At 38.5% G+C, this 22,948-nt stretch overlaps 1 protein-coding gene across 7 annotated transcripts in view; it reads right to left on the reverse strand.

The window, feature by feature from the left end:
• cpne5b (copine Vb) overlaps positions 1–22,948 on the reverse strand; it is a 131,286-nt gene that overhangs the window by 62,760 nt on the left and 45,578 nt on the right. For 6 of the 7 annotated variants that reach the window (XM_044349232.1, XM_044349233.1, XM_044349230.1 and 3 more), the window contains 2 exons: positions 22,637–22,676; positions 20,485–20,561 (listed from right to left, as the gene is read on the reverse strand). In XM_044349232.1, the coding sequence (XP_044205167.1) occupies positions 20,485–20,561; positions 22,637–22,676 (117 nt within the window). Of the gene's footprint in view, positions 1–3,008; positions 4,006–4,265; positions 4,410–20,484; positions 20,562–22,636; positions 22,677–22,948 lie in introns of those variants that run through there. The other variant, XR_006403093.1, reaches the window with a different exon arrangement.

Below are 22,948 nucleotides of genomic sequence, written 5' to 3' on the forward strand. Positions count from 1 at the left end.
ACACTGCATCAAAAGGCAACGCTGCTGTGTCTTTCAAGGTAGCAGAGCTGCGAGCCTCATTCATACCTGGAAAAAAAAGGCAGTCGGAGACAGATGTGCCGTAATTAGGGGCAGTGCTACTTGATTGATGTGTCTTCTACTATTCACTTTGTGGTTAATATTGCATTTCCTAGAGCCTTTTCATCTGGCACAGCAGAAGCTGCCAAAGCAAACATCTGGAAAAATTCAAAACAATCCAGATGAGGAAAGGGGTGTTGAAAAGAAGCACATTAAATAGGCTTGACAAATTTCATTACATGTGTTTTCTTTGACTCTTTTCTTTTGCTTCTCCTTTTGTTTATACCCACAAACACAGAAGGTGAAATGGAGAAAAAAAAAAACTTTCTGTTGGGGAGCAAACGACACCTCAGGCAATTAGCATCGTAACAATGACAGCTAATCTCTGTAATGCTTTGTTTGCCATCGATGCTGCTGAGTCCTCTAATTCGTTCTGGAGGAAAATCAATGCTATTTGCCAAAATAGCTGTCTCCAAATGTTTAAATAGGCTAGGCATTCGTGCAGTAGCAGCGTGTTTTGTGGATTCCCATCTGTCTGCTGATTCCCGACCAGATGACTGCAAGGTTTAAGTTCACTGTAACCTGATGAATCTGCAACGGCATTCCTGAATTAGTTTATTTAGTGTGGAAAACCTCATCTGTCATGTTGATTGATAGCCCCGATTGAATCCACAATGACAGAAAAATTGTTTTCCTAACAGATGGTTCAGCTCAGAGAAAAGAGCTGTGATCAATTGCTGCCTGCAGGAAGAGGAAATGGACTTTTGCTCGGATATTAGACACAAGGGTATCAATACTGGATGATGAGCTCTCTCATTCAGACAACAAACTCCTTTTTCCCAACAAAGCAACGGTGCAAGAAAAACCTGTTTGCCATTTGCTGAGAATGAGTCTGCAGGGGTTACCCTACCATCTTCAAGATCCTGCGACATGACAACCGAGATGAGCATCGCTGCCTGGCCGTGTTCAGACTGACAATAGCGCTGTTTGAATCAACTCAGCTCCCTCATTCTTTCCAATGAGACAACTAGGCCGGCACAGTTGGGCTGCCAATGCTCGGTTGTCTAGCAAAAAGCAAAAAAAAAGTTGAATCTGGTTCAACTTTTGCCACAAACATAAACAATTAATCAATCAATAAAATCCCACCCCGTCTGCAAATGAGCAACGTCTGGTAATACCATCACTGCCTGATATTAAATAATGGTCTGGACTTCTTGTTTGTGGTTCCACGATGGTGGAATGAGCTACCCAGCTCCATACGGTCTGCTGACTCCCTTGGTGCATTCAAGAAACGCCTGAAAACTCAGCTCTTCCATGAACACCTCAACACTTGAGCACCTTTAACCTTTAGCATTTTTATGATTGTTGCACTCCTTTCTTGTTGTTTCTTATGCACTTTTATACTTCCGGTTGTTTCTTACTTAAGTAATTATTATGAAATAAAATAAAAAAAATTTTGTCTAGCACTCTTTCTCATCACATTTGTACTTGGTCAGCTACTTGAGAATTTGTACCACGGCTCTTTTTGAGACACTGTCCTCTTGATTGTCTTGCCTCATTTGTAAGTTGTTTTGGATAAAAGTGCCAAATGACAAAATGCAAATGTAAAATTATTGTTAGTTGCATTGTATCGCAATTGTCCTATTATTTAGTCGATATCGACAGAGTTATTCATCCTTATCACATATATTCTTGGACATTGTGGAGTATAAAATTACTGCACTAACTTTGAATAAAGAAATTAAATCCCAATGTTACACCAACTCATCTGCACAGCCCCATATAAAAACTGCACTGCTTTTAATAATGAAACATGACAGCCATGTTCAAAGTACAGAAGCATGCAAGGTTTTGTAATAAAGCAAATAAGTTTGCTCAGAGAGCACCAGTGCTGAACAAGTTCTAATCTAGATGCATTCTGTCATGCATAATTTGTGTTTTTCCACTGTTGAGCATTAACATTTAATGTATAATTTCTTAGTGATTAGATATACAATCTAAGAGCTGACATTTTGAATTTATGTGACAGATACTGCAGCTTGCAGTTAATCATCACATGCAACATACTAAGAGTTGTATTTACTGAAAGGATTAGTTGCTTGCTTTAAATGAGTTTAGAGTGAATTCTGCATTTAGGTAAATGAATCAAACTCTGGGGCAAGAAAACAAATTAAACTGAGCAGCCAGGCAGAAAACTCTTATTATCCTCATTATCTTTCCACATCAAATGCTGTATTTTTTTCCACAGGAAATATGAGGAAATATGGTTTTTTTTTTGTTTGTTTTTTTTTTTAATCATCAAGTATCTTATCATACTCCCTTCATTTATTTTCTGAATCTGAATCATTTTTATTACCTCTTTTCTTTTTTCAAATATTCTCATGAGACATTAACTTGCTCTAAGGTCTCTTTTTTGTTATCATTGCAGTGAAGCTATTAAATCAGCGTGGCAGATATTACGTTTTGTCTCTATTTTAAAGGGTGAAAGATATATCATGAGACCTGTCAGTCACACATACCTCTCATACATAAAAAAAAAGTCCTGGCAGAGCTCTGATCTCTAGATGAAGGAAGAGATGAATCAGTCACTTTGCATTGTTTTCTCTGCTACTGCTGCTCTGCACATTATGCATTTGATATAAGCTCTTATTTATAGCATTTAATACAGACAGATGTGACACTGGTTATTGAATGATGGTCATACGTCAACACCATGTCCCTGAACTCCTCCTGTAAAAATAACCAACAAAAGATATATCTATATTAACCTAGTTAAACCACACTTACCTCTGCAAATTTCAAAGTTCTTTAACCGAGCTGTGTCACATTTATCAAAGCGGGTGATTTAGAAATATGCTAAGCTTAGTTCTGTGCAGAGATGGTAGCAGTAATTATACTTTTTAATGGAAAAACCATATCAGACATACATTATTATTCCAAGCAGAGTATTTTTACATGTCTTAATGCATGTCAGGAGAGGATCTTTAAAGAGAAAATAATGAAAGGAAATCATTATAGGCCAGGGTTAGGTAAAATAGTATACCATAAGTTTCACCACTCTCCCTGTGAACACTGTGACTTTTATCGCTGACAGTGTAAGATCCTCATAAAGGTGGGATAAGTAAGAGAAATTGCCTGTAGATGCTGTTTAACCGTCCAACAAGCATTTCATTTGAAGCATGCTGATGCCTTAACTCCTACTGTACCGGTTTATAACATGAGAACAGCTACTTATCGATATAATAATAGCAACAAAAGGCAAAGCAGAGTCTTTATTGAATTGTAGCCATGTATTTAATCTATTTTTACCCTTCACCATGCTCATTATGCTACTACATTTGTGCTGGGGCCAATTAGAAGCCGAGCTAAATACTCTTCTGTCTGCGCTTCGCCACATTCACTCACACAGCACTTAAGCAATGAAAGAAAGATCAAATCTCCATCTGCAGACTTGGGCCTTGCTAATGAACTGTAAGCATTTTTTTCAATCGGTATCAATCCATCCACCTTTTTTTTTTTTTACATTATAAATCATGAATTTATTATCAGCTTTTATAGCACATAAGCCAGAGCCATATGGCTTGGAATGTGAAGTATTGTTCAAAAATTTTACCTTTTGATTCCAGCCTTTGCCAGGAGAGAGGTTCCTGGATCAAGCTGGTGATGTTCCTGCGGGGCAAACCCCTCTCTGGGGAGTACATTTCCACAGAGCCCAGTACCCCTCAACCATCCGTTTCACTTCACCTAGCTGCTTGAACACAAGCTGCCCTGGGCTTCACAGCCGTCACTTTTCATCACAGCATCAAAGACTTCCCTGTCAGTTGTACAGTGGAAGCTGGAGGGAAAATATTCCTTCCCCCTTTGTTTCTTTCTTTCCTTCCTTCCTTCCCTTCTTCCTTCCTTCCTTCCTTCATGGAGACACTGGTTTATCATCAACTCCTTGATGGCCTGGCACAAATAATAAAGTCACACCACTGTTTCACAAAAAAGAACTGCAATGTCTTGTGAAAATTTTGTTCCAAAGTAGAATATGGGTGTGAAATTTAGTTCTAAAAGTCAGATATTTCAGCACCAAATGACATTGAGTAATAATTGAGACAACTTTATCAAACTCCTGCAAATTCTATTATTGTAGTTTGTGCAAGCATGTACAGAGAACTGTTGTACCCTCAAGATGGGGAGATCTGGTGGCTTGCAACTAAATTAACCTGTTTGCAAAGATCTCGCTTGTAGCCCCTCTTCCTCCATCAAAGATCTGCTCCAGCTATATTCAGTGTGCTCCTCACAGAAGACAGAGAGGCAGCTGCAGCTTTAGAAAAAAAAAGAAACAGCAGCTTCCCATCAGCCCAGACCTTAAAGAGAGACAGACAGAGCACCAGGAGAGGAAGCGGTTAGGTACTCATGTGGAAATGGAGCCCTCTAGTAGTAATTACGCTCTTAGCCATTACTCTTTTCTGACCAGTGAAATCCCCCCAAGGAAATAAGTCCTATACCTCATATTTACTGTATGATCTTTGTCCCTGAGGAAACCTACTTCTGCAGTGCAGTTATTCCCAGTACAGACATTACTCTTGTGACAGCAACCCAGGCCACCAATGAAGGCTTCCCCAGAGAGCAAGCAAAGCACTGCTGCTCGATCCAGTGGAATGAAGTCTAATCAGAGAGTGTGTGTGTGTGAGAGAGAATAAAAGGTACATGACAGAATAAAATTGAGAGGAGGGATAGGTGATGATACTGTGTTTAGAAGCTATGAATCGCTTCTCTCATAGACTGAGCAGAGGCACACAGATCTAATGTATTTGTCTGTGATGAGTGTGTGTGTGTATGCGTGTGTGTGTGTACGCATTTGTTAGCAGACAGAAGTCTCTTTGTTGAAGTGATGCCATCGGAGAGACTTGATTTATCACTTTGTGTTAGAGAAAGAGAGAAGCAGAGAGGGAGGCAGCATGACAGCTTTATCAGTCCACTATTCCAGACCTCCATTAGCACACCGTGCCAGAGGAGGGAAACACAGATGGGTGTGTGTGTGTATGTGTGTGTGTCTATTAGACAATAGGAATCCTTATTAGTGGGATAGTATTGATTGCATTCTGCGTGTTCACCCTTGTTCATCTTATATTCCTGCTTATATTCTTTTTTGCTTGCTTTTGTCACTGACTGTCTCAGTTTGAGTCTATTCAATACTAGTACTTCAGTACTGTGAAAATCACCTGATTATCAGACTGTACTGCCATTTACTTTCTCTTCACTCATGAAGCTTGATATTAAATTTATGTTAGCCGATTTCTTGTTGTCCACTCAAAAGTTGCTGTAGCAGTTTCTCGCCAATTAAAGAAATTTATTGAATAAAGGGCTGTTATTACAGTAAGTCAAATTACAACAACAGCCGTCAACAACATGAGATGTAAATTCAGAGGTTTGTTCAGCTATTCATGAATTCAAGTCTGTGTTTGAAGCCCTTCCTAAGTTTTGAGTAACTACATGTTAATTTAAAAGTGGTGATTGGTTGCTATGTGTATTCGTAGCATTGTCCAATAAAAGCAATCACCTATGTAAACAGGAAGTCACTGTAGCATCACAAGCTGTAACATAATCTCCAAAATAAAAGTTTTTGTCATTATACTTTATACTGCTTAATTTCTTACTGCTTCTTTGATAGTTACAGCAATGCAGATACAGTATGTGATGAGGACTAACGCTTATTTTCATTTATTGATGAATCTGTTGATTAATTCCCCCACATGTTATGATATTCAATTTACTGTCATACACAGCAATGAAAAACAACATTTTTTGAGAAAAAATAGGCTATTTGAAATACTGGAACCAGAGAATATTTGGCATTTTTGCTTGAAAAAATTCCAGAAATTATTAAACGATTATTAAAATAGTCACTAATTGTTTCATTTTTTTCAATCGATCAACTAATCAATTGATTGACTAATATTGCAGCTTTATATGTAACAGTGCGTAAAAAAGTGGCAACAGCCTAGAGTTTAGCCAACCATGCCATCTTGCTATTGACCGCTCCTTTTTTTTTTATCAACTGTTGGCCTGGACCAGCTGGCGGTGGCTAATGTTGTGGTAGGACATATCAAATCAAGCTAACCTAACGGGCTTTATTTGGTAATTTGATCTAATGTTATTGGCCTATAGCATTTTATATTTTATGTTGTTTATTGTCAGTTCAGATAGGTTGAAATATTTAGTAAAGAGTTTCTGTGGTGTAACCTGTTTTAGTTTAGTGATGTGTAAATTTCTACTTACATTATAACTATGCCAAGTGTAAACTTGGAAGAATAGTTACCATTGGAATTGATAATTCAAATAAAAAACAGGCACATACTCTCCGGATTGTATAATTGTCCGTGATCACTTCCTGTAAGCTGAGAACAGTCACTATGGTAACAATAATCCCAAAGCATATAACTAGCATAAAGCTACACTGGCTATCTGCACTTTGAAGCTGCACCAGCACCTGTTACAAGCAAAATAAGTCAACTGCAAAGGCAGCAAACAACATAAAATCCAGAGTTCAAAAAGCTGAAAAATAAATTCTCATAACCAGAACAAAATGTCAGTTTTTTTTTCCAGAGGAGCCAAAAATACACAACAGCCTTATCACATAAAAATGTCACCCAGAGAAGATGCCAGCTGGAGCTGTTACAGCAGGCTTTTTTTTTTTTTTTTTTTGGGGCCTATGTTCATGTGCATCTGCATATCCTAGATAGGTAATGATGAGCCATAGTGGAGAACAGCTCACTCAAAGCGTGAGTTAGAAATAGCTGGTAGCCATACCAACAGAAAGAGATGTGTGGTTTTATGACAGGTGAGGGGGAATGGAGCGAGCCGAGATGAGAAACAGAAAATGGAAAGTGATGAGTATAAAGACATAGATGCAGTCAGGCGGACACACCCAGCCTACAGAGGGAATCAAAATGTTCAATTTTCAAAACTGCAGGAGAGGTCTGGGCAGATAAGGCGAATGAGAATCCCCCACCCCCACAGCTATTGCTGCGATGCTCTTGAGCAAGGCACTTACTTAAGTCCTAACCACCCAGCAGAGCTGCTCAGTTGAGGACTGGGTGGCTCACTGGTGTCCATATGAACTGAATCACCTGTATGAATAATGCAGCAGCGAGTTTTGCTGACACAGACAGAAAAAAAATACCGACTAAGAACTCTGAGAAACTTCTACTGTGAGTCTGAACTGAGTGTTACAGTAGCTAGTCTGCAGTATTAAGATGGGAAGAAAGCCAGTCGAATCCATTATTCTGACTGGTGTAAGTAGATCTTGATATCAAGCTCTAAATTAAAAATAGGTCTGAGAGAAGTTAAGAGGGCAGGGAGGAGAGGATGTAAACCTGGCTGCAATAATGGAGATGATTTAAGGGGTGAAATGATACATCAGGGACTGGTGCATAACAATAAGAAAAATATAAACAAGACACAGTCAAACAAATGCAGTATGGTGTAACAACAGACATGGGAAAAAGTCCTTCTCATGTGCAAATTCAGTGTAAATATCACCAGAATTTGGATCTACTGTTTTAATATTAAAGGTTTTTGATGCATCTCCCCTCACACCTGTCCCTTATGTTTTCCTGTCTCTCTCCTTCTCGGAAAACATGAGCTCAAATGCATCTCAAACACATACTTTGGGGGATTGAGACATGGCTTCAGGCCATGTTCGCAGCCTCCGCTCCCAGTGTGGCTTCTCAGCTGCTCAGGGTGTTGCACATTTCACAATTATTTTAGCAGCCCACAATTTAGCACTCAAAATATGTGATACTTGCCTGTGTTTTTATTTCGCAGTTTCACAGGTGATTAAAGCTATTTCACTTTCAGTATAAAATGGTGAGGGAAGGTATTTTTGTTGGTGTGTGGAACTGTGGAACAGTTTGGAAGGAAAATGTGGTGAGATCCACAAGACCATCAGAATGGCTTACCTTGTGTTTTTTACAGAAGGTGAGATGGGAAATTTAAAGTTTATGCACAACTCAAAATAATATGCTGAAAGAATTTTACTTTATTGCAATTACCTCACCATGACCACATTCCCTGATCTGACCTCAGTCACACTCATGGATCTGTGTAGCAAATGTTGGACTGGTCAGAGCTTACTGGAGATGTCTTCAAATTTCAAGCATTTATTACAAGTGAAGGGAGGAATGCACTGTTTATCAGATGACATCTTTTATCTTTTAGCATCTGCAAAGTGCTTGCACACATGCTGATTATTCCAGCATCCAGTGCTGTGATACAGACAAATAAGAAAATCATATAAATATATTAAAATATAAAATGTCTACAATTAATCTTACATTTAGTGGTATCCAGTCAAAGTTTTGAGATACCCACCAATTAAACTTGTGCCACAACCAAAACAATGGAGGTTCAGAAGTAGTTTAGTAGGTTGTTTTTTTTTTCTAGGGAAATTACATCTGATGTTGCAGCTGAGTTTCACTGGAGCTACTTTCTACTTAAAAAATTGTCCAAATGAAAACTGTTGAGAAAGAGGTCTGTGGCTCCGGCGTAACCAGGAAAATGTTTCTGAAAAGAAATGTTGCTGTTGAGATTTCAGGAGTGATTTCTTAGTGTTTTTAGTACCATTAACACCAGCATTCACCTCTGTTGTAGTGTTATGTACTTTTCCTTTTTGCTGGAGGGAGTATAGTCTGACTTTTCTGACTTTGTCATCCCATGTTATCTTATTTTTAAGATAAAAATACATTTTTTTATTGTTTGTCAGATCAAAAAAGAGCAACTAGTATTTGTCCGCCACAAGTCATTAAGGTGCATTTGGTCATATGCAGACAACAATCCTGTCCCTGTTTCAGTGCTTTATTTTCCACATCAAAGTCAACTATTAAGTAGGATGAATATGTCAGTTTTGAGAAACAGAATATATGTTGATCTTTGGAGTAAGTCGTGATTTATTTCATTTTTGCATATTGTTGCATTACTTTGTCTTATGTTGTGGCGCTGAGAGAGGAAATCTGCTAAAGTAACTTTATAATGCATCCTCATATTTTTCCCTTTCTCTCTCTCACCCCTCAGTATAACTCTCAGTGTGGGTCTAATAAAACAGAGATACAGATTTTACACTTGGTTTCCCCTGGCGTTAAATTTCAGATGCCGTCTCCTCTGCTGCATGGGTCAGACAGCAATGATAAATCAGAGGCAGCGACTTCTTGTATGAATTTCCTCTCCCTGCTTCCACATCTTGCACCTTTAAACAGGAACACCTTGAAATACATATTGCATGAGCCTTAACATACAATTTTCAGCGGTGACACTTTTCTTCTATTTTACCACTGCAAAACTCAGTGAGGTCTTTTTGTAAATAAGAATAAAAATAATTTGACTGTTTTGAAAAAAGGCGCCACAAATACTTAGTAAATATCCCCCTAAGTGTAAGTGAGAATATATGTTTGTGATTTTTATGACATTTTTAAGGCAAATGTGCCGCATTACAAGTAATCCAAGTTCTGAGTACTGCACTATTTGTAACAATTAACTATATAGAGCAGCAACTGACAGCAGTAATACTCTGCGTTATTACCCCCATACATTCTGTGGATATCCAAACAGTTCTTATGGTTGCAAACATCCTATAGTAGCCATCCAAGGCCAACTGTAGGAGAGAGTTAGGGTTAAGGAGACTGTGGTGTCGGGCTTGGTTTGTCATCATACCCAACTGGGTATCCTACGTCTGCACACATGCCTCTATTCACGTTCACAAATCATTTCCTTCCATTTCGCCTCTCTGCTCTGGTAATCTACACTGACGTTCAGGGAATATTGAAAAGGTGAAAGGCCAAGCATGCTCAAACACACCTCCTCCTCACCACCCCTTCCCAACATTTTGCTCATGTCTTCTCTGTGCTTTTCATCATGTTACCCTCTTCTATACTCTCCTTTCCTTCTTTGTAGTACTAATTCAACTTCATTGCATCTCCCTCTCTTCCATGGTCCCCAATAACATGGTGCTCCACATCTGTACACTTCTCCTATCTACACTGTCTACGCAATGCAACACAGCAGTCGTGCACTGTGTTTATGTATTTGAGGGATGAGTGAAGAAAAACTTGAGAAAATGACAATAAATCTCCTCTGGCTGCTTGGCTATCATCAGTGTGCCCCTGAGGGAGCCATTTAACTCCCATCTGCTGCAGTGGAGCTTCTCTGTGGGTAGTGGTTGGAAACTGTGGTGTTTATGGTCTGCTCCAGGACGCGGGAGCAGGGAGTGCCTTGCAGAAAAAGAAGTATGTGTGCACAGACAAACTGAATAAATAAAGCCAATAAGGAAAGACATTTCACTCCCTTTTTGAATTGGTGTGCCCAAGGTTCCTTCATTTTTTCTCTCTCATAAGGTTTTTGTTAGGAGTTGTTTTTGCCAAGAAATAGCTCAGTGTTAGACTTGTGCTTGATTGGTTGGTAGGCTTGTTATGTCTTTCCAACATGTGATATGATTTGCCTTGGTCCTTTCATCTTTATCTTTTTTGATTGTATTTTTGTAAAGGATGACTGCTGTGTAAGATCATTTAAGGGATGTCTTGTGATGAAGAGCTTTATATATATAAATACATTATAGGAAGTATGGTTCAAATTAGGTTTGTGCAGCTGAGGAGAAATGATGAAATATAATCCCATTGGTGTTCTGTAACCTTTTATAAATTGTGGCGGCATCCTTTCAAAGTCTTTTTGTTTAATTTTGATTGTTTGAATGCAAGTGTTTGCCATAACTTCAAAGCGAAATGTAAGGCTACACAAAGCCAATGCTAATTATGGACTAGGTTGCTTGGAGAATTATCCATATTTCACAATAATGTCTACTAGACATCAAGATGTACGTTTTGAATAACAAGACACAAAGTTCACAACCACACTAGCAGCTTTGTGAGGCTGCACACAGTGGTTTTGAGCTAAATGCTAACATCAGCATGCTAATATGCGCACAATGAAAAAGTTAACATGCTGATGTTAAGTAACTATAATGTTTCTAATGTTCACCGTTTTAGTTTAGCATGCTTGAATGCTAACATTTTCTAATTAGTACGAAACGCAAAGTATTGCTGAGGCTGATGTGAATGTCATGAGTTTTGCAAGAATTTAGTCATCAACAAAAATAACATTTCGAATCAATGATGGAACCACATGAAACCAGTTATTACAATTCATCCTGAGTGGGGCATGAAAGTCTTTACCAAATTTCACAGCAATTCATCCAACAGTTGTTGAGACAGTTCATGCAAGAACACAAATGTCAACCTCTTTAGTGGCACTAGAGGTAAAGTCAGAGGATCACTAAGGTCATTAGAATACATTATATGGTAAACATGAATGTCTGTGCAAAAACTTCCAATCTATCCAGTAGATGGATAAGTGAAAACTTGACCCGCTGGTGACTCCAGAAAAGTCTTAGGATCACAGAGGTCAGTCGGAGTCATCCTCTGAGGACCATGAACGTTTGTACAAAATGTTTGTTCATTGCAATCCATCCATGCTGAGATATTTCAGTCTGGACCAAAGTGATGGAGTGGCCGACCAAACTACTGAATTGCCACCCGCTGCTAGCATGGCTAAAAATGATTTAGATGCCAAGATTGCTAACTGTACCATTTAAACATACATGAGGTTGAGGAGGGACAACTGAAACAAACTGCAGGCCATAAAAAACAGTTAAATCAACATTTCTCTACCAGAGTCTGAACAAAAAATGATAATTACAAGCTTTACAGTGGTAATATCTGTTGCAGGACTGTTATGATGGATTGCATTAGACTGTAACAGTGTGAATGATATTGTGTCCACCACCAGGAGGTGTCATATTTTGAGATAAGACTGATAACTCTGACTCTGCTAAAGATACAGTTGCTTGATGCATAACCTTTGAGAGAGGATAAACAAAGAATAACCTATTTTCATTTATTCCTTCTCTCCACCATATCAGCAAACCTGCAACTGACTGGCAAATTTGCGATACTTTGCAATGACAGGCTTTTTTTTCACTGTAAACACAGAACAAAACATAAGGATCCTTGGCACAATTAATTTCTCACTTATGTAAACATTTTGTTTGCAGTCACACTAGAACAGAATAGCAGCAGCATGCAAAATTAGCTAGTGGGATGTTTGGATGATTCCAACTCCTACTTCTTATGGTAATGTAATAGGCATATTTCCCTCGCACAGTAAGGTGCTGTTTATTCTAACTGCAAGAAAAACAGTTTTCTCTCACTGTCTGAGACATACACACACACACACCCAAGCACACACACACCAAGTTTACTGACCAGCCTTTCAACAACTTCCCAAAGTAATTATGGCTCATAGAGAGGAAATTAAAGAAAAAACAGTTCACTCTTCCAGACAACATCCAAACAAGATCATGCCACATCATTATAAGCAAATATGCAAGGGGCCAGATACATAAAACTTATGAGCACATTACAGTTTTACTTTTGAACCCACACAAAAGCAGATACATGCATGCACATTCTTTGCATCAGATTTATAAAGCAACATGTACACATGGTTCTGAAAAATCTCAGTCCTTGTTAAATTGTGCACATCTGCGTAAGCCTGATTTCCACTCCCACATATAGTCATAGACATAGACACTACTGCAAACTTTAAACTAATCATTTCATGTTAAATTAAAAGTTTGCATTTAAAGCATCAGAAAGAAAAAATGCATTTTCACAGAATGTGTATGTTGAAATGGCCTCAAACACCCACACAGCAGCCATTCGTCTACATGACCATTATGTACAGCTGAGGCTATTAATAGCAGCCATACTGCTGAAAATCCATAACACATTCACCTGTAAATCATCATTTGATGATTTCTCAAACATCAAATGCCTCATGATAAACAATAAAAATATCAAAGAACAGGGGAATAAAAAGGTGTCCAACTGACAACACTAAAAGCAGATTAACTGTAGACAAGAATAATGTAACTGAGCAAACAAAAGCAACTAACAACTGAAAGGAATTATGTTGCACATTAGATTTAATTTCTTACTTACATACTTATTAGGTACGCATGTTTTCATACAATATCACTGTATATATGTGGAATGGCATGTTTTGCACACACATATTCTTTACACTGTACATCTGGCTCCTGATGTAAATAAAACAAGGCCATACTTTTTATTAATACTGATATAACTGATTATAATATTATAATCGAATTATAAAACACACGTATTTACTGTTCCAAATTTTCCAAACCTTATAGAGCAAAGTAAAGAGACAGATTACTCACGTGTGTGCAGTTAGCTTAGTCACTGCGCTCTCAGTTTAAATCATTTCCCTATGTAAATATAACTGACAAGAGAATTTTAAGCTCTTTAATAAAATATGCATTTGAGGCCTGTGGCAAGAGAGCACTGTAAAATCTGAGGCAATCATAAAAGAGCAGAGAGCCTTTGATGTTCAGATGAAACAAATGTCTTGTTTAGCGGAAGCTCTCTGTTTTTCTCTCTTTCTTTCTCTCTGTCACACAGGCACACACTCTGAATAAGTTTCATTAACATTTTAGGAAATGGAGAAGTCACGTGTTGCATCAGGTTATAAACACAAATCCTTGTAAACTATAATAAATATAATTAGACTACACTGTCACAATAGTATTTGAGGTTTGATAAAATGTCAATATAAGACATTTTTGACTTGTCACAGCAGGACATGTAAAACTGTCTGCTGTGAAAAATGTCTGAGTTGCTTCAATTGAGAGAGATAGATAATAAAAACTTGAACTGATCAGGATCTGCAGAATCAATCGAGGTCAGCTCAACATGTTTTCTGTAACAAAATGTCTCAATCTGCATGAAATCAGTCACGGTTAACTATAATTGCCTCACACTACACCTGCTGGGTGAATGAGGAAGTAGTTGATGTTGCCAAGGAAACATCCTTCACTGATGGTACTCAGACAGACCTTGCTTACGGGCCACAGACGGAGCCCTATGCCGGAACCACAACACACAACAAGGTTTTTTTGAAGTTACTGTAATAGACATCCTAGTTTGTGACCCAGCAGGACCTTGAACTTTCCTTTTTTTCTTGACTTGAGTTTTGCTTGAAGCCCTTGAAATTATTGTGCCATTACTGTGACACAATTATTATTGTGACAGTTTAATTGATATGGTGTTGCTGGAAGCAGGTTCTAGCCACTATAATGAATGAGTGAGTACTTTGTGACATATTTCCATCATTGAAAATAATAAATAATAATAATAATAATGTAATAAACTATGAATTTTAGATGAACCAGGCTGGCTTCACCAAAGCATTTTGCAAGGATTCTCCCATGCATGGGTCACAAGTATGGTGTTTGTTTTGATCAGTGGCATGGAACAAAATGAGCAAATGGAGAAATTATTTTTTTCAAATCCAGCTTGCATGTTGCACATTTGCTGATACTGGCTCCAGTTTTACAAACCACTGAGGCGTTTACATGACAACAAGTGTCTACATGTTTTTTTCATCAAATGCTTTTGTTCAACAAATGTTGCTGGAATTAGATGTCTCCCAGAGTTACCTATTCATTCCAAGGACTTTGCAAGTGGCTAAGCAGTTATTCAGGTTGTATTACAATAGCTTTTCAGTCTCTGTGTGTTTTTGAATACTTAAAATGATTAACAGCACATTACAACTTGTGACCTCTAAGAATCAAAGTGTCTCATTAATGCAAAGGATGTCATCAGGTTTGTCTGACTTTAATTCCTTATCTTTTTCTTTATGAAAGGAGAGAGATTATGTATGCACAGCTCTGAACATGGCCATATAAGGATTCTGCTTTTATTATCCTGTATACACACACACACACACACACACACACACACACACACACACACATTGATTTCATAAATTCTGTACCTTAGTTAAATGGCACATGAATGCTGAAGTGTGTATTTGAGTCTATTCTCTTGTTCTCCCTTTTTCATGGCTAATTGTAATGGCTTTAATCTTCCTGAAATTAGTGCTTGTCTAATTAGGCAGCAGCCGTGATTTTCATTATAGAAAAAAGGCTCCTGCTGAAGGTAAAAAGAGAGAGAGAGAGAGAGAAGAGAAAAGGTTACATCAATGGCCATTCAGAGAATGGTTGTGTCTTTGGGGCACGCGATGTGATTGGCAGATCGCCACAACATGGACATCCAGACTGGGAGAGAAACAATGACGATGAAGACACTCAAAACAAACCATAATTACTAGTCTGGTAATAAACTGCAGAACAACAGAAGTATCCAGGAAATGGGAGAAAAGGAGAGTAAGAGTTGACATGAAGAAGCAGAAGAAAATAAACAGTATTCAGTGTATTCAGCCAATAATGCATTAAACTTTGTATAAGATCTTAAAACATGGTGGTCCATTTAATCCAGTGACATACTCTGCAGATCTATCTTTGAACACAAGGCCAGAATTTCTGCACAGCCTATCACTGCTCTCGTCAGTCTTGATGCCAGCGGAGGCTCGGAGCCCTCAGTGTTGATTGATTTTGCAGCCACTTGTACGTTTTTGTCTTCTGCTATCGCTATCTTGTGAGGGCTGAATTGTACTGTAAGGCACAAAGTAATTAACATTCACTATCAGCTGTGTGGCCTAAAAGCTTCTTGACAGTCTTTGTTTACCGCACTGTATTATTTACAGATTCCCTCTCCAGCTTACAAGAAACATACAAGAAGCCATACAAACACAGGCACTAGCGTCATTTTAGATTAATTTTGTCTACATCCCAGTGTGTGTGTGTGTTTGTGTGTGTGTTTGTATACGCACATGTGAATGGTAAATGGACTGCACTTATATAGCACCTTTCTAGTCTTCCGACCAATCACAGCACTTTTGTCAGCATTATGTCAATATGTCAGCATTCACCCATTAATACACACATTCATACGCTGATTGGCAGAAGCTGCCATGCAAGGTGCCAACCTGCTCATCGGGATCTAATGCTCAGTCGGACACACACTCACACACCACTGGCACAACCATCGGGAGCAATTTGGGGTTCAGTATCCTGCCCAAGGACACTTTGACATGCGGACTGGAGGAGACGAGGATCGAACCGCTGATGCATGAATGCATGTACAGAGACCAAGGGAAAGGGGAAAAAAGGTGAGCTCAAGCAATCATCCAAAATTTAGATTTATATTCATGAATATCTTCTATGATATAATGCACTGTATAATATAGTATAATTTACAATGAAAGAAGTGCAGGTTGCTGTGAACTTGTGATCGAAATGCATTTAGGTAGGAGGAACAGTCAGAGAGACAGAGAATTCAACAGCCCTGAAGACACCCTCACACACCAGATTTATTCAATTTTGTGTCTGTGTGTTTGAGAGAGAGAAAGCACATAAAGAAGCAGGTGAAACGAGAACCAGAGGACAGATTCAGGCAGAAATGAAAAACAAACAAATGTTCTAAAACATTCTCCCATTGGCTCAGGAAAGCTTAGACAAATGTCTTGACATTTCCAAGCAATGGAATATGAATCACTCTTCATTACCGCAGAAACATGAAAACAAACTCCAGTGGGCAGCACATCTACCAGGGCGATGCATCACTTTATATGGGTGTGTGTGTGTGTGTTTCTCACTGCTCCTCCGCCTCAGTGATTCTCCCTCTGAGAAGCTAAAACAAAGCCGCAGCGCAGTCTCTCCAGCTGAATTTACTGATCAACTGATGGTTAATATCTGGCAGTGTTGTTACACAGCACATCCACCAAAATCACACACTCATTCATCCAACTGTTGTGTAAGACCACAGTATGGAAGTGATCCCAACTCACCAGCCATATCTGATTCACGACACTGTCAGTCCACCAAAACAAACACTAATACAATAAATAAAATGAAATAAATTACATCCTAGTATGATCAGTCATTTACAGCCTCAGATTGAAAACCATGTCAAATAAGTTGATCATGCACTGTATACATGATACACTAAGAGTCAAGCTATGGTGGCTGGCCAGTTCATAGGAAGGCTTGCTGCTCCGCCTTCCCTACATGCGCCCTACATAGTGGAAATAGCAAAAGAGCCACTTGGACATTTCAATTTGAGAGGTTTCCACCACAAGCAGCCTTTGTAGCCTGTAAAGAGAGATTAAAGGCTGCCACAAGAATAAAAATTTGGCAAGCAGTTGTGTTATCTCTCAGCTGCAGTGTGTCCCAAATTAAAAATGAATAATTTGGCAAAGATGTCTATTTCCCTTTCTAACCATGCCATATAAGTTCTCAGTTAATAGAGAAATGGTTTGATATTAAACTTGAAATAACATAATTAAGGGCTATGCTCTCAATATAGAGGCTTAAAGCCCACTTGTATTTGCACTGCTAAAGTCCCCATAATAAGTGACATCAATATGCACCGTGGGGAAAACACACACACACTGTCAAAAACTGTTTTTTGCAACAGTTTAGCAACTGTGTCATCATCCGGGGCGTACTGTAGGGAGAGACAGACATATTTAGTATTGCAGCATAAAATGCTTACTGCGTATATATCTGAGACTTCTGTCTCTCTAAACAGCACATCCCTGATGACCACATCAAACGTCATGTGTGAGGCCTGAAAAATACTTCTGCGTCTGTGAATTTGTAGATGCGTGCATTATGTGCAGATGTACACACAGGTGTCTGAACTTCAAATATGGATATGTGCAGTACTACTGTATGTAATGGGAAACAACCAGAAACAGAAGAGAAGCCCAGAAAAGGTCACCAGTTGCAACCCAACGACTAATTAAATATGTCCGTGTCCTCTGTTTTAAACGTGGATGTTTAAAACAGAGACCCATTTAAACATGGCTTTTTAAAACAGGGCTACTGGATATTGTTTTACCAGTCAGCATTTGCTTGACAAAAATGACCACAAATATACATAATGTGTACTTAGATTTTAGAGATGCATTTATAGGTGCATATCAGCTGCTCTGCAAGCCTCTAAACCCTGCAGTTGCCCAGAAACCCCTTCTCTTTAGCCCTATACAGTTTCACAAAGTTAATAAACAATCAGTATCTAAGGCATAACATCTTCCTTATGTGCTTCCCCTTGAAATTCAACAATTTATGCAATGCAAAAATATTATGTTAGGTCCTAAGGTTATTACAAAGATAGAATTTCTGAATACCAACTACATACAGACAATGACCCAAGTTAAAATAAATGGGAATTATCCATTAAGATCAAATTAATGATGCATGAGGACCAGTGTATTCTCTCTGTAAACCCAGTACTAAACTACCCAGTGAGACTAGCAAGTCTTATTACTCTCAAAACCAAACTAAGACAGTACAGGCTTGTTTTACAGTGTGGTAACATCAAGTATTATGTTAATTTGGATACGAGTTGACAGACATGCTAGCCGCTCTGTGAGCCTGTACTTAGGCACAGTGTTGTTTTGAACTGAATATCAATACCAGCATGCTCACAACTGCAATGCTAGCATGCTGATGCTAAGCAGGTATAATGTTTAAAAACTAAGTATAAAGTATTTAATATATAATTCTCCAAATTAGTCAATCAACAGCTTAATGTGTAAATCAGTTACAAATTAGAGGTAGTATCCTTTTCTCTAAAACCAGCTTGGGATACTGTTTTATCTGCAAACAACCCTCATATAGAAACAAGTTTGAGAGTTCAAATAGTCTAAGAATAGGATTTCTTATACCACAGTGTCACAGTGACATTACTATCACATTGAATTTACAACAAACATTGACCCCTTAGTTTGAAAACAAAATATTTAACATATATAATATATATAAGAAATACACCAAACAATAACCACTACTTAAATCTCTCTCACAATAACATGTCAAACAAGTTCAAATTTAATATTCAGAAAATTCCTCTTAATGTTCTCCAAAGTAACAGATTCAGACCTAAGAACCAGCAAATCCAACTGAATGTGACATTTAAATGACTTCACCTGAACTGAGCTGAAAGAGCCCAGCCAACTGATGATGATGGATGGTACGTGTATAAAGAGATCACAGGATACCCCATTAACACACATTTTTCTCAGTCAGTGTGAGAGCACAGGCTGAGGAGACGAGCAGTAATTTGGGTAATTTTGCTACATGCTTCACCCTTCTTTAATGACAATAATTATCTGTAGAAAACATCTGTAGGATGTGTTGTCTCCCCCACCCTTCCTCTCTGTCTTTGTCTGATCAATGTCTTTTCCTCTCATCTCTTTCTAAATCACCCATGTCTCTTCTTCCTTCTCCTCCTCCTCCTCCTGCCATTTCACTTGTTTTATCTCACTCTCTCTCTCCCTACATACTTTACCAAACAAATTAGCACCTACTTCTGTCCATTTCTATACATTTCTCATCACAAGCAAAGCCAATTTTATAAACACTACACCTCCGTAATATCAGCAACACATTTGCTCACAACTCAGCACCTTCATTATACCCTATTAAGCTCAATATGTGCATTCTGGTTACATTCAGTAAACTTCAGCAAAACAGATGAGAGTTCTGCTACCCCATGTAAGCCTGATTCTGGCTACAGGTCAGATTCAGGCAGATGGTTTAATATTACAAGATGCTATAGTGTTTTGTGCTGAGAGTTGGCTGCAGTTTGCCTTTTTCTAGATCATCTGCAGCAGGTTTGTACTGCACAGCACTTGGAAAACAGTTACTGATCCACACCCTGGAATGGTTCTGAGAATGATAATTGTATATGGGTCCAAAGCATTTCCCTGCTGTGGTAAGTAATCAGAGACTATCACATTGGCTGAAGCCAATGCAGAAGTACCTTAGAGTGCAACTCCACTGAAGGCCGCTAGACGCTGGCTCCAAAAAATCCCTTCTCTAACTGACTCCCATTCAAAAAAGGTCAACTTCTCTCTAGAAATACTAAGTCACTAAAGTTTTTCAACGAGTCGCTATGCTTTCAATGGCTAATTTTGTGCCCTCTAATAAGTGAGCTGATCATTTTGGAAATCATTGCTCTGTTAGTAAGATTTTAAGTCATAAGTTTAATGTTACTTGATTATGATACCTGCCCTGTTACCACAATTTAACTAAAGTAGCTAGCGTTAGCCCAAGTGTGTGCTGCTCAGTGTCCCAGTAAGTTAGCATTCTCTTTAGTCCAAGGTAGTGGAGTGTGTTTCCAGAGCATGAAAGACAACACCCTGCACTCCTTATTTGGAAGGTCTTAACCCTAACCCTAACCCTAATCCTCCAAATGGAAAAGATGGTGCTGACCATAAGTTGTAACTCTGGGTTTCAAACTGGCTCCACTTCAAACCAATGGGTGGTGTCACGCCTCACTACATACATCTTTATACAGTCTATGTTCTTAATTCCCCTTTTCACACACCATAGTGTTCCCAGATCACATTTGGAGTAGTGTTTCGCCAGTTAACACTACACACTAAAATCTTACTCACCCCAGTGGTTTCTCCAGTCGGCTGGCGGGTGATCCAACAATCTCCCCAAGAGTACAGAACGTCTGACCCAAAAAGTCCTGGAATGAGGAAAATGGAGGGCAGGTAGTTTTGGAGTAGACACAACAAATCAGTGTTAGGGTTTGGTCAGACTTGAAACTCAGGAACATTCCTCCCATTCTACTTACACTGAAACTCATACAAATGTGAAATTCAAGAATTTGTTTCTGCCAATGAAGCTTGTTCCCTTATGCTTCTTCAAATTTGAAGGTTTAAAATTTGGCCTGTGAATCCAAAGTTTTACCCAATAGGAATGACGGTTTTTGGTGTGACATCCTCTGTTAAAAACTAACAAAATTACTATTGATTTAAGTGGTGTCACATGACCCCATTTTACATTAAGTTTGCACTACAAAGTGCAAAATAAAAGCTTGATGGTGTGCTGTCAACTGTAAGACAGATATAGTGTTCTCCTTTTCCTCAAAGACCACTACTGTGCTCAACAATTTGACATCATGTCCAGTTTTGATATGAAATGTAAGGCAAATTTGTGGGACTGAACTCAAAAGCCACTGTGCCATTAAGGTCAGTATGTACATATATATGGTAAGCATGCTTTAATGAATTGTGGAGGGTAACAGACAAATGAGAGAAGATGGAGGGATTGAAAGCATTATGGACAATGACAAGGAATATGATTCACAACTATCTCAAGGTTTTTTAGAGATAGACAGCCTCTCAGTATCATCCAGCATTAATCTGGTACATAAGACTGCCAGTTCTTGACAGGACAGAAAACAATCATGCTGAGTGTTTGGTTTCAACACTGTCTTTTTTTTAAATAATCACAGGACAATCAAAACCAAAGATTTTTGCCTTGGCAGATAGGGCAAACTAAAAATATCAGCATCAGGCTATAGTGTGTCTTTGGTCTGTTATGCCCACTGATTCCACTCACTACTACTAGGGAGAGCCTGATCCTATCAAAAGCTGTGGAAAATCTCACCATCTTCATAACTATCAACAAAAACGTAAACTAGTGAAAGACCAAATGTCAGTTTTTTTCCCCAGTATGGCCAATGTGGAACCCTTTGAGTGGATAAGAGTGATAACATTAGTTAAGGGTTGCTCAGATAGCTTTGCTTGATTGCTACAGCACCCACTCAGATCAGTGACACCATCCTTCCTCTTGAGAGAAGGATCATTAATATGAGACAGCAGCCATGCAGTGTCAGAGGTGCGAGAGATGCTGGGACCTACGTTGAGTTCTGCAGGCTTCCAGAAAGGTTGGGCAGCAGCAGCAACAACAACAGTGACAATAACAACAACAACAGAGCACATCATATACCAGAACACAACACTATACAATACCTAGCACTCCTAACACTGCTCAAGATGATGAGGTGAGAATGGAAAGACACAACATACTGTGCCATAACTGTCCAAAAACTCAAACCTAAGCATGCAATGGGTTGAATTAAAGCAAGTGATGAAAAAATGCAAACCCTGGTCATCCAAATACATCAAATAATCATCAAAACTGATTATTTTGATAGCACACTTTGGTCAATGCTTTCAGTCACCATAGTTTCCAGCTTTGTGAAAAAACAGTGTATGCTTTGCTATTGAAACAAAAATACTGTACATAAAATTATGGTATATTGCTTAGAATAGAAACTAGTGGTTAAAAGCATTGCATAACTTAAGCTTTTCTATATGGTTGTACGGGAAATAATTGCACAATGCCTATCATTGACTACTGCAAATGAGAAAAAATATAAGACTATATAAAACTACACTGTAGATATATAAGAAATTGCATTTCCATGGCAAATTGCAGCATGGATAATTCCTGTAACTCATTCTATAAAATGAAAAAGAAACAATTGTATTTGGATTTTACTATGAACCAAGCACTACAAAGGGTTTGCTTTATTCCATCAAGGAGACAACATGCAGTAGGCAACACCCAAATAGAAACATGCAGAAACAGAAAGACCACTGATAAAGGGTTTGGCCAATCTCAAATCACGTATTTCAATAAGCAATATTAACTTTTTTCATTTTCGGAGCCATTCAGGCCAATAATCACAATTTTACTCAAGAATGGCCACTTATCAGTGATTCAGGGTTTGAAATAAGAATGAGCACTCACATGTTTGGACAGGTCTGGGCTTTTAGAGTCCACATCATACCTGAAAGGGAACAAAATAAAAGCAGCAAAGCAATTTCTACTTTAACAGCTGTAGAGGAGACTCTTATCTAAGTGGAGACATTTTGATTGATATACTCTTAAACAACAGATTTCAAATGAACCCCAGTGATCTGTCATCATCCAAGGCAGAAAGAATTACACTGATGATACACTGCACTTCCAATTTTTGGCTTTTTGGATGTTTTTGTTTGTTTGTAAGGAAATACTGTGTCTCAAACTTGGCAAATCTGGGGGAGAGGAGGGATATGACAA

The sequence above is a fragment of the Thunnus albacares genome, chromosome 4, assembly GCF_914725855.1.
Source record: "Thunnus albacares chromosome 4, fThuAlb1.1, whole genome shotgun sequence".
NCBI lineage: Eukaryota > Metazoa > Chordata > Actinopteri > Scombriformes > Scombridae > Thunnus > Thunnus albacares.